The sequence below is a fragment of the Leptonotus elevatus genome, chromosome 4 (assembly GCF_054856555.1).
Source record: "Leptonotus elevatus isolate MCC_2025b chromosome 4, RoL_Lele_1.0, whole genome shotgun sequence".
Lineage (NCBI taxonomy): Eukaryota > Metazoa > Chordata > Actinopteri > Syngnathiformes > Syngnathidae > Leptonotus > Leptonotus elevatus.
Window position 1 is genome coordinate 15,224,420 of NC_141242.1, and position 19,298 is coordinate 15,243,717.

General features: G+C 42.2%; 1 protein-coding gene across 2 annotated transcripts in view; it reads right to left on the bottom strand.

Annotated features, from left to right (window-relative positions):
• znf423 (zinc finger protein 423) overlaps positions 1–19,298 on the bottom strand; it is a 129,648-nt gene that overhangs the window by 767 nt on the left and 109,583 nt on the right. For both annotated transcript variants that reach the window (XM_086073440.1, XM_086073439.1), the window contains 2 exons: positions 12,647–12,778; positions 11,626–11,741 (listed from right to left, as the gene is read on the bottom strand). In XM_086073440.1, the coding sequence (XP_085929566.1) occupies positions 11,626–11,741; positions 12,647–12,778 (248 nt within the window). The remainder of the gene's footprint in view (positions 1–11,625; positions 11,742–12,646; positions 12,779–19,298) is intronic.

Consider the following 19,298-nt stretch of genomic DNA (forward strand, 5'->3'; position numbering starts at 1 on the left):
CTCGCCCCCGTCGGCCCCCAATGACGGAAGAGACGTGCACCGCCTCTGAATGAAAGGGCGGCAAAGGCTCCTCGTTTGAGAACAGCTGACGGCCAAAAATGGGAAGATGGAGGACAAAGCAAAGAGACTGAACTACGGGAAAATCATATGCAACAGACTCCAATGAAAGTTAATACATGAGCTGTTTCAAAAGCAACGAACCTCAAGAAAATAAGTCCGAATAATCAAGGGCGGGGCTACGTGGTGGCCACAGACACTATTGAATGAGCAGCCAACCTCTTGAAATTCGTCATGGAATGTAATATGGCAGGAGTGGTAATGTAAAATAAATAAATAAAACAATAAAACAAAAAAAGGTGTCATACAAAAAACACTCACATTACAAAATCAATACTTGGATATTTGAACAATTATATTACTTTTTTGTTGTTGCTTGATGTCCCAATATGTTTTTTTTTACTTGCAAAGGCCTCCTGGAATAGAAAGAATAGACACATATTCCTTCCTAGCATGCCACATCTGAACTTCTGTCGGCCATCTTGTTGTCGGTCTTTTTTTCTTTTTCTTTTTTTTGTACTTGCAAACATTGACCATTGGATAGCAGTGTATGTCAAGACTACACTAGTGTCCACACTAATGGTCAACTGTGGCAAAAAAAGAAAAATCACTTATATAGGAGAAAACAACGTTTTAATAGCTGTCCACTGTAGTAATCACTATCCGTTCAATTTTATTTTGTGTTGTACGGCAATTTCTTGGATGCCAAAATGTCATATTTTCTGGGTAAGCACAGCAGCGCGATAAAATATTCCTACTGCCACCAATGTTCAAGTGGTGACGTGTTTCTTGGCTTTCGGTGTCTGTGGTTGTCATCTTCGATTACGGAGTCGCGCTCGCTTTCCTCCATATTGACTCAAACGACAGACGTACTTGACTCTTTAACAACCTCATAACTTAAGATTTTTCGACATTTTAGTTTTGTTTTGTGTCTTTTTAGTTGTTTCATCACTCGCCTGAGAAGGTTTTAAAGTACCAAAGATATAAAATAAAATATAAAAAATATAAAATAATCCCAAAATAATGAAATGACTTTTGAGACCATCCGTCCTGATCATCTCTCCCATGGAGTGCAAAACACCTCGAGTTAAAACCGACACATTTTCAAGCACGATGATGAGCGATAATGTAAACTTCTGCGTGAAAACCTGCCAAATTTACACACAGCATAAAAATTATGCGAGGGACGTGTTAATGTAGTTGCCGTGAAACTCATTAAACTTGAGGGGGGATGTGTCTTCTTGTGTTAGTGTTAGGATGTGTGGTGACATCATGCTAGATCATGCTGCTTCACGCACACACACACACACACACACACACACACACACACACACACACACACACACACACACACACACACACACACACACACACACACACACACACACACACACACACACACACACACACACACACACACACACACACGTCTCTCCAGTCAGTCCCCTGTGGCTCCCACATATCGGCTGCAACAGGGAGCTGAACTGATAATCTGGATTTGTTGGTTTGGAACGCAAAGCCACCACATCTAAAGCAGGGGAAATACTCTGCGTGCGTGCGTATGTGTGTGTGTGTGTGTGATGTCAAGATGATTGGAAAAATTTCTCTGGGAATTCATGTGTGTGTATCAGACAGAAATTTCCTCTCGGATGCTTTGCTTCACCTCTCCTCTTTTCCCTTGACTGTACAGCTTGTCCCCACGAAACGCTCCTTATCTCTCTCTCTCTCTCTCTCTGTCTCTCTCGCTCGCTCACTCGCTCAAGAACACGATTCCCAGTGCGACATTCCCAATCAATGCCCACCCTGCCCCCCAGCAGCGCCCCTACAAAGCAGCGTCCCTCAGATTAATCACCCTGGCTCACAGGTAGGCCCCCGCTGCAGACGGGACATAAAGGAGGGAGAGAGAAGAGGGGATGGCAGGAGGAAAGAGACAGAGAGAGAACGAGAAACAAAGAGAGGCAAAAGAGAGAAAGAGTGACAGAGAATGAGAGCGTGAAAGAAAAGGAGAGAAAGCCATCGAAAGAAGACAAGAGAAAGAGAGAAATGGAAGAGAGAAAGAGAAAGGGAGATAGAAACAAAGTGAGAAAAAGAGGGCGAGCGAAAAGTGTGAGAGAGAGAAAAAGAGCATGAAAGAAAGGAAGAGAGAAAAAGACAGAGAAAGACAGAGAGCAGGAGAAAGAGACAGAGAAAGTGAGAGAAAAAGAAAGGGCGAGAGTGAGAAAGACAGAGAGAGAGAGAGAGAGAAAGACAGAGAGAGAAAAAGACAGATAGAGAGAAAGAAAGAGCGAAAGAGAGAGAAAGGGAAAAAGAGAAACAGAGAAAGTGAGAGGGAGAGAGAGAGAGAGAGAAAGAGAGAGAAAGGGAAAGAGGGAAAGAAAGTGAGAAAGACAAAGAGAGATAAAAAAAGGGAGAGGGAAAAAGAGAAATAGAGAGAGAGAGGAAAAAAAAGAAAGAAAGAGAAAGACACATTTAAAAAAAAGAGAAAGAGAGGAGGGGCTGAATGCAACAGAGCAGAAGAGGGCCGGTTGGGGACTCAAATGTGAAGGATTATATGTGGTTTTGGCTTGATAATACTTATTTGTCATTCTGTGGCCCTTATCTTGCCGAGCATGTTCCAGTGAGCCCTTTGCTAAAAGAGCGTGTGTGCGTGCACGCGTGTTAGTTAGTGTGCATGTTTTGAGAGTATCTATCTATCTATCTATCCATCTATCCATCCATCCATCCTCACAGCAAGACCAGATTTGAACCGGAAATGTGAGAAATGTGAGGCAGAGATGCAAACTACTAGTCCACATGCTGTCCAATCACATTATAAGTCAGCTAAACTAATTAAAAGTAATAAAAATAATAAAAAGGTGTTTCCAGTGACGTCACACATTGCACTGGAAGGCGACTGACCCCATTACGACAGAAAGACCACCTCCTCTCTGGCTCTGAACTGAACGGCTGCAGTTCTTCTCCGAGCCAGTGGAGGTCAGGCTCATTCCTCTTTAAGGACAAGAGGAGAAGTCAACGTCCTATATTACCTTACACACTTGACCTCTCAAGGATTGAAAATGGCAGTTGGGGGTGGGGGGGGGGTGAAATGAAATCCAAGGTAGTATTACAGGAAGGTAAACGAGTGAAATTAGAGGGGGGGGGGGGGGTGTTGCTGTTGCTGTATTGATTTGTAGCTGTCGCGAGGGATGGAGCGGAAGGGCAAGGGGAGGAGGGTGAGATGGACGGATACTCCCCGGAGGGAGAGCAGGAGGAAGATGATGATCAAACAGGAAGTGATGATGCCGTCATATGTCAGCAGTGCGCATGAGTGTGTGTAGGTTAATAAATAAACAAATCAACTATTTGGCTCCTGTTGAATGTTAATGCATGGTAAGTTTTGGACTACACGCATAGCATCTCATTATTAAGATATTAAGGACTAAAGATGATTGTGTTGTGATGACAACTCCCTATAAAGCAGTAAATGTTTTTGTGTGTTCACTGTCCTCGGAAGAGATGGACCAGTCCATATCGAGGCCTGTCATTGTTTTTCCTAAACTGCTTAGAGCGAGCGAGTGGAAAGCCAGCCGAGCCCCCGGCCCAGGGGAAATATGGCCTTGTCGCATTACCTACGCACACCACCGCCAGACGCACACATGGGAACGCATCCATGGCCTTGCACTCTCAGCTAAGAGCACATGCAGGCGCACGCACACGCTTTTATGCGCAGTGAATATGTACGTGCAACCGGCCTGCTGTGGAAAGGTAGAAGGGGACAATGTTGGGAGAGAAGAGGCGATGGAGATAAAGGCAAAATGTAATCCGCTTTGTCGTGAACTCTCGTTTTTGTTATCTGGAAGGCGTGTGTGTGCGCATTTGTGCTGCTCATGTTTGCGGATTGTGTGTTCGTGAAATTGATCATGTCTCGCCAAAGACATTGCTCGTGTGATTTTGAGTGGCTCCAAAAAATTACGTTGAAATAACTGGTGATAAGGAAAGGTGTGTGTGTGTGTGAATGCTTACCCTCATGTATCATGAAGTGTCAGTCAGTACATAAATGTGTGTCTATGTGGGGCTAATTAGAGGCACTCCAAATGTGTGTGCGTGCGTGTGTTGCCCTTTTTAACAGCAAATGAAAAATCACCTTAGTGGCCTTGCGGTCTTCGTTGAGTTCAAAGTATTTATAGCTCGGTTGACATTCTTCCAACAATGTGTGTGTGTCTGCGTTATGTGTGTGTGTGTGTGTCGGGGACAAGCAGATGGGCTCGGCCGCTTCCTTTCCTCCCTGGCTTGGTCTCTGGCCGCACCCGTCCAGGACAGGATGCTGCCTCGGGAGCAGCTTGAAAATAAACGCACTCTCTGCCCTCAACATCCCGCCTGCACTCACTCCGCGCTCCCCTCACACACACTTCCGTGCCTCCCAGGGTGACTTGTCCACGTCTCCCCGTTACTCCCGCGTCTCCTCAGCTAAGTGGTAAATGACACCCGTTTGTTTATCCAAAACATCGGTTCCTCTCTCAACCGAGTCACGACTATAGTCTTGATTTCCTCCTCCTCCTCATGCTCATGCTCAGCCTGCGTGACCTCCTGTTTGGAGTGTTTTCTCCCGTGGGGATTTCCCCTCCCCTCTGCCCCAGACAGTCAGGTTTGGAGCAGTAAACACACCAAAAATACACTCACAGCACGAAAGGGCGTGCGCCCAAAACTGCAACATGAGAGGCAAAGGTGCGAACTCCCTGCTGGCAGCTATTACACAAAGGAGGAAGTGACCTCACTTCCAGCGCAGGCAGCTAAGCGCACCGGCGCACCACACGACACATTTGAATCACACCATGAGAGCCACTTGCAAAAAACAAAACAAAAAAAACTCAAAGCCAAATGTACTCAGAGGAATGTGGTTCATGCAGACTGGGAGTCTCAGCACCAGATGAAGAGACAAGACAGAATAGTAACCAAAAATACACACAAGCAAGCAAAAACAAATACTGAATAACAAAATAAATTTGAGTGGAGACGCAGGTTGGCACGCACATATTGCTAGAGGCTTGTCCAAATGCCGACATGCATCCAGCCATTTTCCTTGCTTATCCTGTTCTTCAGGGGTGTGCTGAGCTAAAGTCTAGACTACAATCTGACTTTCAGAAAGAAAAAATGTGGACTACACCTTTGGACTGGTCACCAGTCAATCACACACTCTAAAAAGAGGTAAAAACAAAACAAAACACAAATTGGGTTAAAAAGGGACCAACACAACTTTTTGGGTTAATCAATTGAACCAAAAAGTTGGGTCAAATGAATAACACACAAAACAAACAACCTTTATGATATAATTGGGTTACTTAGTCCGTTATTAGTATAATTTGACCCAACGTTTTGGGTTAAATAACAAAAACAGTTTATTAATCAATTGGGCTTATTCAATTGACCCAAAAAGTTGGGTTCAAATAATTACACACAAAGCAACACAATTTCCTGCCCAAACGTTTTGGGTTAAATAACTCAAAAAGGTTCATTTTTGACCCAGTTCATTTGTGTTATTCAATTAACCTAAAGAGTTGGGTCAAATGAATAACAATTAATAATTTAATTTCATTCAATGTTTGGGTTGATCTTATTTTTAACCCAATCCGGGTTATTTTTGACCCAACTGTTTTTAAAGTGCAGGGCTAATAATAATAATAATAATAATAATAATAATAATAATAATAATAATAATAATAATAATAATAATAATAATAATGTCATCCAAAATTCCGTTCCATTCCATGGTCCCTGCCCCTCACTACATCCGCAATTAATTGGTTTGACGACAGCACACTGCACCCTGCTAGGTTCAGTGTGAAAAGGGCTTTAAGAGCTGCAAGGAATAGGCAAAGAGCCACGGGTTGTCCAGGCCCGTACTATACCATCAGCTTACCCAACATGCAGCCCTCTATTATTAAAAACATATCTTCCTAAAGTTTCTGCATCCAAGTTGCAAAATATGTAAAGCCATATGCATTTAAAATCAAGCTTCGGTTCCTCTAGTATATATGTAATGGTACCAATTCAAAACATTCTCCAAGTTCTACATTTTCTATTATATTATTTCAAGAGTTGAATATTCAAAACAAATTTTGGAGGGGAATGTAGGAGGGAGCCACAGTATACGGAGAAAACGCACCCAAGCAAGAGGAAAACGTAAAGTCCACAGTGGAGGGCCTGAGGTGAGATTCAAACCTACAACCTCTCAAATGTGAGTCACACGTGCTAACCACTATTCAACTGCGCTGCCTAAAATGAACAAATTCAGGTCCAAAATACATGTACTGCATGTAAATGCAGGATACGTGTATGTCATATTGCCTTCGCCAGACACGCACGCACGCACGCACACACACTACAAAGCCATCAGGCGCTGGCACACGCGCTGCCCCTTTGACCGCACTCCACCGTGTTTATCACTTTCTACCTCTTCATCTCCCTCTGTTCCTCTTGTCTCTTTGCATCAATGGCATCATTTATTCATTAGATAAATGTAAACACAAACACAATCAGTGTTGAGTCATTTATATGGCTGTAAGTCAGCAGGTCTTCAAGTAAAGAAATTAAATATTTTATTCTTGACTTTAGAAACTAAGAAAATTAAAAAATCTGATCTTTAGCGAACACGATCACATAATTGATCCCAATTCCTGATCACATGATCGGATCGGGACAACTCTAGTGGGTTAACCTCTAAATATTCATTAAAATATAATGCTAAATATTCATATTAGTGGGATCGCACAGCACTGCGGCAAACACGAACCTAAAGTGTCATAAAATTTGTTACGGCCATACTATTCTATAAACACGTGGAACTATTGGCCAAAAAAGAAAACTTATAAAAATATGTATTAAAATATGTAAGCCTGTCTTCAAAATAAGAAAGCAATTAATCATTAAATGTAATGGTGAGTTGTATTTTTTAATCATTTTTCTTTGTTTTTATGCCGACCTGTCGAAAAATGTCTTAATAGGAAACTGGTCCATGGTGCAAAAAAGGCTGGGAACCGGGTACTGTGCCCCAAAAAAATATGAATGACATGAGTCAACATTCATCACATTATAATATACATAAAAACTTTAGTGGTTCAACCCCTAATACAAACAAATTTCTGTTCAACCTTATGTATTTTTGTTCATTACGCTTTCCAAGTCTGATTCAGGAGGGAAGTGTGAGTGTGTATGAGCTTGCCTTGTCCTCATCCTAATACCACATTCTCCCAGAGAGAACTTGGGGCAACTGAGAATGGAACCACTTTGGAATGCCAAAGGATCTTTTGGCTCAGGTTTTCCCTTTTGCACGCACACACGCACACACTCACTCACACAGACGTGGATCATAGAGCACTCACTATGACTTCACACGAGATTCACAGCCAACAGCAACACCCAAACACTGTCAGAACCCACACTCAGACCCAAACACACAGCAAAAACACACCTAGAGGACAACAACTACTGTTGTTCAGCCGCATACACACCTTTCATTATTCAGTTGGAGGGAGACTGTGAGGCTCTTTGATTCTGTCTGGCAAACACTTCGTTCTCGTTAGGGATGTCGGGGGTAACTCCCGGCTCGATCGGACTGATATTGGGGAAAAAAATATGTTTTTTTCTATCGTCCGATATTGTAAAATTAGACCGATATTGAAAGCTGCCACAAATACACTATTGGTTTGGTTACTGTCACTTTAAGAGTTCGCTGCTGATGCATGATAGGATGAAAGGAGACAAAATGGAGTCTGTCTGTCTTGGTGACTGAAAAAATATATAGATTAGACATACACAGCCAGCCAAAGTCTCCTTGACTTTAAAAACAATATTTATTATAAATATTGAAACTTGAGGTAAGAAATTTCGCCAGCCCACGCATTACTTGCTGAGTCCCATCCACTTGAATGTGAGCTGCAGCAGAGGCTCCCCTCCGCGGCCACCTGGCCCGACCACCCGACCGTCCCTCAACTGGGCTGTGCCATTTTCTTTTTAGCTCTACTTTTACCTTCGAGTTTCAAACTGAATGTGGTTCAAGAAAGCGGGATTGAAATGTTTTATTCTTTCAAGCTGCAACAACAGAAAAAAAAAAAAAATTAGCGATATTGGGTCAAGTTTGAATAAAGTGAATCCACAAATGAATAAGCATTGTTATTGAATATTTAATATACTTCTATATTGGGTCTCATTAGATTGTGGAGATTTACCTCCAAGCTTTGGCGTGAGCGTAAAACCAGTACATGTTCTTTAATTGCATCTAAAAGCATTGCATGCAAAACTTTAATATTCAACACGGCAGAGGCGCAGCACAGGTGGAGGGAAGCAGCACACGTACAAATCTAACGATCCCTCATCCATTCATTTATTTATCTGACCAGCAATCCACCCATCTAGCGCCGATGCAATATTAACTAGCGCTAAAGGACAACAACAGATCCAGAGGACTCAAAGAGAGGGATGACTGAGGAGGTTTGGTGATGGATGGATCAAGGGAAACTTTCAGGGCAGGAGCAGCAGAACAGCACCCCTTAGAGGCCAAAAAAAGTTCAACATGATCTAGAGGTGAATCAAAAAAAAAAAAAAAAGACTGACAAAAAGCAAGAAAGCAAGCCCGGGACTAAATAAGATCTAGAAGGACCTTGCTGATCAGGGTCACAGCATTTCTTATTTAAACACCCTCCCTCAGTCCCACACACAAACACCCATGCACAAAGACACACAGCAAAACATCTCTTATTTACCAGCTTACGTCTGCACTATTTATGTGGCACCAGGGAGTGGCACAGAGGAGAAGAAGAGAGAAGAGGGGCTAAAATATGCATAGGGGCTGCTTCTTCGGGGACGCACGGGGGGAGTCGGAGAGAGGGAGGCGGGAAGACAAAAACGTGAGTCAGGGAGAAAGACCGGAAGAGTAAAAATCTTTGATAGAACACGGCCGGCAAACTGACACCATCAACACCACAAGGAAGGGCTGAGTTGGAAGTCGGCAAAATGAAGGAGTGAGGAAGGAATCAGTCTGGAGGGAGAGGGGATGATGGGGCGATGTGTCCTGGCTGCAATGACCCCTGGGTGTGTGCGTGCGTGCGTGCGTGCGTGCGTGCGTGCGTGCGTGCGTGTGTGTGTGTGAGTGAGATAGAGGACGAGCGTGTGAGCTGGACGTCATATAAAACCTCTGGGGGCTTGAAAGAGGCCAAAGCCTTTTTTCGAGCTAGCCAAGCAGCCGTCTTCATCCATCCGCACCTCATTAAAAAACACACACACAAATAACCCCATTTTACACTCTCACACACACACACACACACACACACACACACACACACACACACACACACACACACACACACACACACACACACACACACACACACACACACACCCCACACACACCCCACACACACACACACACACACACCACACACACACACACACACACGATAAATGCTAGCAGTGGCATTAACCTCCTTGGTAGGAGCTCTCCATCTCCGCCAGTCAGCCTTTCTGTCCAGCCCACTTAGAGAGCCCTCCTGTGGGACGATGGAGCTGTGGCATGGCAGACTGAGGCTGCAGGTTATCCCAAATGCACACACCAACACATGCACTTGGAATGGGCGCGAAAGAGTTAAAAGGTGGATAAAGCCTTAAGTGGAGCCGCCAAAGGGGAAGAAATACAGTGAGTTGAGTGCCCCGAAAAAATAATGACTCTTTCATGACCTTACACAATATTTTAGTTTTCGATATAAGCAGATGGACGTCATCATCTAATTAAGGGAGTGCCCGTTAATACAATTTAGTTGATTGGGTAGAAGTTGTTGAACTTGCTCATTACAAGAGAGGCATAGAAACGTGAAGTTCTAGAGATGCTCTAATACCATAAAATAATAATAATAATAATAATTGAAAAATGGCGAATGAATGAATGAATTTGCCAAACTTTCAAGCTCAAGGGCTTTTTTTAAACCCTTGTTTAAAAACAGACAAAGTTATTCAATGACATGTAAAAAAAAAAAATTCAAACATTTTAATATAAACATTTATATTAATTAACTGAATATTAAATTATTAACCAATGATTTAATCAGATAAATAAAATCACTTCAAATACATGTTGACATTTCTCTCCTAATGCTTTTTTTTAAGGGATGAGCAAGTCCCAATATAGTTATCGGTATCAGGCTGATACCAGGCCCTCTTCCAAGGTATCAAGGTATCGTGACGGCAGCTCTTGTGACCATTTTACAGTTGGGAAATAGAAAAGATAAATTCAAAGAATATAAAATTGACATTAATCTCATGACATTTTAAGGAAAATGCTAAATTAGGATAGATAGCTCTTGCTTTAAAATGATCTGTCATTGATTTTTGGGGGGACATTTTCTTAATCAAAAAGTATGAGTACTTGGTATCGGTATGAAAAAAGTGGCATCCCTGTTCTTTTTATTACTTACAATAAATCCATTAAGTGATTACTGACTGAGATTGATAAAAAAAAACAAAACAATGAATAAATACATTTTATTAATCTATTTCGTGGTGAGGCGTCATTTGGGACTGTCCACAAGTAAGAGGAATGACAGTGTGTGGACCGTGAGTTGTGTTTGTGCGGACGTTAACCGACAGGGTCCAACAGTTACCCTGCTGGTAAATTGACTGGCCGGCCATATGCCCGCCACCTTCAGTCCTACATCACTGCCACCATGCGTGCATGTGTCTTTTTTTTTAGCTGCAAGTAGATCTTCAGATTATATATCAAAATACCTATCAACTATATTTTCCTATTACATTGCCACATGTTAACATTGTCAACTTTTGATTTGTTGGATAACGGATCCGACATCCAGTCTGGTAGCTGTTAATGCTCCTGAGATAGAAATGAACTTAAGCAATGACTGATCTTCAAGGCTTCTTTTAAGCAGCACGACAAACATTAAATTGGGAAAAGTGCACAAGATGCTAATTATTCCTTCAAAGCAATGGTTCAAGATTAAATACCAAGCAGAATGAGGTTTGTTATTCACACATTATACACTAAAATGGAAGCTAGGGTTCTGACGCAGATTCCATAAAAAAATATATGCAGTGGGACCTTTAAATTGTGTTTTGTTGATTCTGCATCAATTATTAACACTATCATCTGTGTGCTGCAAAAACAAATGAGCTCATATTTATCATAGTTTGCAAATAAAACAGCGGCATAAATTTGGTATAAAAATGTTTGTATACAGTTTATAGCGCTTTCCTTATCACATACGGTGAAGAAGGTCACACATCTTCCACTTTTGGCTCACTGGTCTGGTGCGAGACGACTCCAGTAGATGATATCACGAAATGCAAGACCGAGGTTAATCGTAACTGACCAGGCCACAGCTGGCGTACGACCTACACCTGGGTGACTGATGCCATCTACCCATTTGAACACACCCAAATGACATCACGCTTGCCAGAGGGTTGGGGGGTCAAGAGTACAGAATACCAAAAAAAAAAAAAAAGCTAAAGAATTTTCCATTGCTGTTCTGATTGAGACCCAACCAACTGATGACAGATCAACTAAAGTACACAATGCAGCCAACCTACCTGCAGTTCAGTCTGAAAGAAGAACTTCTGAGGACACTGCGAGCAGTCGTAAATCTTGTCCTCTTGACCGTGGACTGCAAAGATGTGCTGTTGCAGCTTGTTGGCCTGTACAAACACTGGAGGAGAAAGAACACGGGTTAAACATCACTGAAGCATCAACTGCCATGGTATGCATGCCCCATTGTGTTGAACTAAGACAATTTATACACTTCATGTGTGATTTATTCACTGAGGGGCGACTTAACGGTATAAAAGCTCAGAGCTATGGTCCGTTTAATAGGTAATGCAATAAATCGTGACGTAGCCGTACAAATGATTACACGTTTAAATGAAACGTCAGGAAATGGGAGAGCAGGATCGAAGAGGAAGCAGGGGAAATAAGCAGAGAAAACAAGAAGAGCTACAGTATCCTCAGCAGACCTTGTGATATTTATCAATAAATTATCTCTCCTTTTTTAACTTCTGCTTCAGTGTTGTTTCATAGAGGTTTTTTTCCTTTCCTTTGCTCCTCTTTTGTTTCAGTAAACTTCTGGTTTTCACTGAGTGTGTATGTGTTGAATTATTAAGACTCCCCATAGGAGCGGTGGCCATTTTACTAATTCAGAGGCCACCAAGGAATAGAGTTAAAGTTTAAAGCATGGCTGTGCACCTGGGGAACGGGCACGCAACACAACAACTGCGGAAGGCCAAGAGAGAGATGAAGTGACATGGGGAGCGTAAGTGCGGGTACATGGAAGGGAGGGGTTGGGTGTGGATACATGCAGATAGAGTCTGAAGAAGCAAACGTAAAGAGGAGAGTAAAAACAACCTTTGGGGCCACTATCCTTTTTTGAAGGGATTATAAATATTTAGGTATCAAACCACGATGCAATGGTTCCAAAATGTATTACCACAAAGATGCAATTTTCCATGATAGAAATGTAAACAAACAATGTCTCAAACTTGTTGGTGGCTGAAAAGCTAATCAAGCCTGAAAAGTTCCTGTCAGACTGTCCTTGAAGGTGAACTGTTTTCCTCTCACCTGTGAAGCAGACGGGACACTTGAAGGTACCGCCCATGCCTTCGAAACTGTGTTCTATCAGGTGGCAGAGCAGCTTGGCAGGTGAATCAAACATCTGGTTACACAGCTTGCACTCGTGATTGATGCCCTCCTCTGCAAATAGGACACGGATACATATGCACGTGAAGGCTGGATCCGGCAATATGAAGAAAAAAAAAAAACAGCAACATATTTGACACTTAATAATACAGCGTTCACGACAGATGTTTGATGCGGGTACAGCAGACAGACCAACACTGTGAGGTATTGACGGAAGTTTATGCGTAGAGGCAGATAACCCCGCGCACTTGAAAACTTTATGGGTGAGGTAAAAGGCAAGTCAAGTCAAAAATGTTTTTTTTACAATATGTCACATGCGAGTCCAAACACGGTATTCTGATTAATATTTCATTTGTGGAATATGAATTAAGCATCGAAATCCATTTTGTCACTTAAGTGTTGCTTAGGTAACGACCAATCACGGCTCACCTGTCATCTGAGTGTGGTCATGTGACATTCGCAAGCTGAGCTGTGATTGGTCATTACCTGAGCCCTTAGGCACTATGACGTCATTTTCCACAGTTGACAGCAAGTGGCAAAATGGCCACCCCCTGAGATGGATCAAAATGGGTCGATTTTGCTGCTAAATTCATATTCCACAAACACAATAGTGGGGGCGCATATACCATAACATTGTAAAGAACATTTTTGACTTGACTTCACCCTTTGAAAGTTTACAATTGACCAGAGAGCGCAACTTCCCAAATTCCTTGATATGTTTTTTCACAGTGTAATGAAAGTCCCTTCAACCACATGACCTCCTTGCTGGCGGTAACACACCAAAAAAAACAAATCATCTCCTTTGTTAAGCCTTACCAGCACAAACACATTTCTAACTGTGGGTGACATTTAGTTTTGTGATACATCAGTCACATCCATCCTCTTGTCATCTCCGTCACATGTTCTGCTTTTATTTTCCATCCCCTCTCGTACACTTAACACCCAAAAGTCCCAGTGCTACGTATGCCCCAACTGGTAATTGCCTGTCCTCCCCACTGGGGCGGTGAGTGATCTATCGCCATCCTGTAGCCACCCTTCCCTCTCGCGGTCCTCGTTATCGTACCACCCCCACTGTCCACTGAATCCCCCACTTAGCTCGTCGCTCACTCCATTTATTCTCATCTGGGTCTCTCGGATGCTGATTAATTTGGATGGCCCAAAGCCCATTTACTCGTCCCATTAAAAAAATTTTGGACATAACATCTATAATTTAATGATATAATGGTATGACATTTAAGTTTTTATTTCAAGTTTTATTAGTGCACATCTGTATAATTTGGTGCGTCAGGGTTTTTCATAAAGTACTGTATATTATCACAACTCACAATTGCACCACATGCCTTGATATAAATGTATTACAAAAAGGGGGCTCTCTGCTCCATTATACAAGGCCATATGTCTATCTGCACTTTTTTTTTTTTGCTTCCTGCTTGAAGAATTCTGCTTGGAACACCAAAGAAAAAGTTAACGGCATGTGTCTCAGTGTCACTGTCCCTCAATGCCAGCTATCTCTCAGCATCCCTAAGTAATTAGGGATGTTCGATACCACTTTTTTTTAAGCTAGATACCAGTATGAGTGCTCAACTCTTGAGATACCAAGGACCGATACCACGAGTACTTTTGATACATGATATTTCCCCACCAAAAAACAATATAAAATGTTTCTTAAAATTACATTAAATTAATGGCAATTAGCTGTTGCGTGTAAAAAAAAGGGCAGCCCGACACCGATACTTGGTCTCGATACTCGCCCATCCCTATTAGTAATGAAGGATTAAATCAAGAAAAAAGATGGAACATGACAACTCAACCATGCACATTATCAAACTTTTCCATCAATATTCTATAAGACAATGCACATTTCTCTACTTATAAAGTATTGTTTAATACCTCAAGTCTATAAGACATGTGCTGTGATAAGTGACACAAATAAAATATGTTATTTTTGTACGCATATTCGCCAGTCACACAAGCTGCAGGCAATTGTGAGGTTAATAACATCTTCAGTCATACGTCCATGACACGCATACTGACAAGTACACACACACACACACACACACGCACACACACAAAGACTCCCATCTTTCCTTGCCTGAAAGGCCGACAAGGGTGCCCTAATCCTATTTCAATAGCTATGTGTGTGCATGTGTGTCGGGTGCCACGCGGCCTTATGAGGATGGTATGCTCCCAACATTACCCTATTCCCACGAGCAGATAAACCCACGCACACAAGACACACACACCTCAAAGGCCGCTGGGTTGTGTGGGACGCCAGAGTGTCCGATGCCCAGCGAGACTGATTGAAGTTCATTATCATTGACGGGGAGATTGAAAGTGGAGGAGGTGGGGAGGGGTGTCACATTGAGAGAGGGCGGATGCTAGTGGGAGACTTTCAGAGCGCTGCATATATTTATTACGTATTACTAATCTGATATTGCTTTGTAGTTTACAGCAAGATCAATGAATATACATACTAAAAACAAGTCAAGTAAAAAAAAAAAAATACAAATAAAAAAGACAGAGAAACATTGTCATATAATTGGGCTGTCCGGAACAAGGGCATGGGCACAGGCCTCCAACCCCTGTGCAGTTGTGTGTGTGTGTGTGTGTGTGTGTGTGTGTCATGAAAGAGCTCTTTTTGTGACAAATACATTGTTTTGATCAGTATGTGTGGGGACCGCACGCTCAGTGTGCCGTCCCCCTCTGAGACCAAGTCCATGCACGGGCGGTTTGTGTATGCGACCCATAGTGAGATGACAAAGTCGCAGAGCATCCTGCCGTTACACTTTGTCTCACAGCGTGCACATACGCGCACGTGCTTGCGCACGCACACAAGCATGGGAGGCCCATGCTGGGACAGAGAACACGGGGGAGAGAGGGATGAAAGAGAGACAAAAAAATTAGACCGCCAGGGTGAAGGTTAGTGCTTGGATTTTGAAACTAAACAATGAATTTTAGGCAGATCTAAAACAAGATTTTTTTAGAGCACTCTTTTTGCACATATTTATTACAAATATTCACTGATAGAGAACTCAATATCTCACAAAGAGGTAAAGTTACTGACCCTGACATTCTGACAAAGTCTTGAGGATTCCATGAGGATCTTGGTTTCAGCCAAAGAAAAGAGAGTAACATATAAAATCTGACATCATACTAACTGTAGAATGAGAAATGTAAAGCAAACAAGTACACTGCTCATGGGCAGCCGAAAGCGGGGTAAAATTAAAGCCGATGTGAACTGCAGCCATTTCCTCTATAAAGGAGAAGTTTCATATTTGGAAATAAATTCAATCCGTTCTGTTGACATTGATGCAATTTAGAGAATATCAATATCAGATTTTTTTTTTCTAACTCTGATGGCCAATAATCAATTTAAAACTACGTTTACTTCAGGGAGATATTTATTTTAAGATTTCAGTTCATTTTATAAGAGATGGCTGAGCCTCTGGACACTATGCACATTTTTTGTTTGAAATTAAAACAGACATTTGAAATTGAAATTTTGAAAAACTATTTACTGTAGAAAATTGGGAGCTATTTACTTTTTTTTTTAAAGTTTTCATTTAACTTTTTAAGACATGTTTATGACCCTAAGACCTCTCTGATCTTTTTGTTGGAATTTTAAAACAAATATTTCTATTGTCTGGGGGGGGAAAAAAATCAACATTTTGCAATTCTGAAAACTTGTTCAACAATCATATGAATCGCTACTGCCACATGTGGCCGAAAAATGAAACTGCACACTCCCTTCTTCATATACACACTGCGCGCATGACATCACATCCACAGACAGCGGGCGAGAAATTCAAACCCGAATCAGGCCTTGCATTGTGAACAGTTAAGATGTTAATCTGCTAATTAGAAGATTTTTGAGTCATAAATATTCAAATAAAAATATATTTTGGCAAAATCCTACATAGAGATGCTTTAAAAACATTTTGACACAGTTAAAAAAAAAAATGTCACCAATATTTTCCCTTTTAGTGAAAGTGAATTTCAGTTCAAATATCGGCCTCCTTGACTACTAATAATTGGTGTTGGCAACACACTTAAAAACAAAACAAAAAAATAGCGACTATCTCTATCAAGATCAATCAAGATTTTCCCATTGTAAATATTAAACAGGATTATCAGTTACGATTGTCAACTGCCACTTTTGAGCAGACGGCAGAAAAAATAAATCACTATTATAAAAAAAACACACCACAGGATAATCACTCAGGATAATCTTTGCTTAGTTCGATCGTGAGGGAGAATGCTCAAATTTGGCCTGATTGTTGGTATTTTTGTACCCCGCTTCAGCCTCTCTTCTTACTGTCCACATTCTCTGCTAATTGACCAGAGGAGAGGGACCAGGTGGCATCACCACACACACACGCACACAGGCACGCACGCACGCACGCACGCACGCACAGTGAAACATGCAGCAGAGCATAAATGAGCTCCCACGTCCCTAAGGTGGCTGCCTACGTCGATTACATACTACACTCATGCACTCGCGCATACACACAAACACACAACTCCTCAGGGTATTCAGGCACCCACTAACCCTAAAAACCCACGGCCCTTTTTCCTTATTGCTGTCTCTGGCTGCAGGGGGTCCCTGGGGTACCAACCCTCCATTACTGGCCCTCCTTGCACTTGTCAAGCGCCTCCTTCCTAAAAGTATGTGAAGCTGTGAGTGTGCGAGGAAAAAAGGGGCAGGCGCGCGTGAGTGTGTGTTTGCAGAGGCCGTCAAGGATGCCAGGCGATAGATGGCGAGGACAGCAAGGTGGGCGAGAGCCAAAAGCGAGACACGGAGGGAAAAAGATGGATGCAGTCAGGACGGCGGGAGAAGACGGCGGGATGGAAGACGAGATGGACAGAGGAGGCAACCGAGATGGCGGGAGATAAAGTGCAGCCAGGAGGAGAGCAGTGGATAGAAGGTGGAGGAATATGGAGCTCTCTAGGGGGTTCGCTCAAGGTGTGTTTCCATAGCAACCTAGCGGAGGGGGTTCAGGGGGTGAGATTGACCCATTGGTAGTACTGTGGGGGCTGGACAATACACACACACAACCTGCTGCAGTGCTGGAGGGGTCCCAAGTGTACCCCCACCTTACTCACTCTCTCTGTCTCTCTTGCTCCCACACACACACACACACACACACACACACACACACACACACACACACACACACACACACACACACACACACACACACACACACACACACACACACACACACACACACACACACACACACACAACACTCACACACACACACACACACGCACGCACAGACAAAGAATGCTGCAGTGTGGTCCCTCGGGTATTCTCCACCCACCCACACACTTTCTCCCTTTCTCATTTTCTATCTCTCCTCTAATTCTATCACTCGCTCTGCAAGGTAAATGTCAATATTTTCATCATCTGAATACTCCTTATCGCTCTGTGTGCATTTTTTCTCCTTTTAAACTTTAAACTGAATGACAAGAAGAGATTGTCCAACCCTTGACAGCATGGTCTGACATTGCTATAGGTTAATTTGTGGCCACCAACCATCATCAAAAAAACTGTGAATGCAGTTCCAACACAGAGATTTGTGCTTGCACTTTAATAGCAAGTATTCTTCTAACTTCATGGTGTGTTTGTTTTGGAATCCCTCTTGGACTCCAGACCCACGCTACAGCCATAGAGAGACAACATAGAAACCAAGACGGCAAACATCTAAAACAATGCATATTGTACGCTGTTTACAAATGTCCATTAGGCAAATAAAAATAGCTGGCAGCGGTAGTTGAAGTTGTGCTAGTAATACAGTAAGTGAAGCTGGCAGTATACGTTTATTAAAATTCCTTCCAGTTAAAAAGATCCTAAAAATAGCCATATTGAGCATAGGTGTTCTGCATGCAAAATATCTTCCTGAGCCAAGGAAGATATCAATCAATTAGTTAAAGTAGAAGTGTTATGGATCTGTGCAAATGTAGATTATTCAAGCCTATACAGCACAATACAAAGGTATTGCCATTTATATGTACGTAAAATAGCAATCATTTGGTGCCTTGCGATACATTTGACATGACGAAGGAGGTTTAGATACGAGCCGTTGTTCAGGCAATTGTTTTGCTTTTTATTTTATTTTTTAATCTTTTTTTGTGTGAACTAAACTCACAACAATCAGCATTTAGATTAGGTCTGTAGGTGGGTAACATATAGCCAGACAGACAAGGCAGGCAGGCAGACAGACAAACTAAACATACACATTACATACTAAAAACACACAGCTTAGCTTTGCTTTCATTAAGTCAATTTAGCTTAATGCTAACAAACAATGCATAACTTCCATAGACAGGCTAACAAATAGCATCTGTCTCATGGGCACAGAACACAAACAATGGAGCAACACAGGCATACGTTCTTTATCCTTTGCAAAGAACGACTAATATCGCTACAGTTTACTGAGGAGTTATGACTGGCTCCATGTCCACGTCTGTGTTTTACTGCCCCCCGGTGGCCAAGGCTCTCATATCAAAAGGAGCAGCAAATTGTCCATTGAATTGAAGCAAAAATGTAGCAAAAAGTGTTTAATTCTTT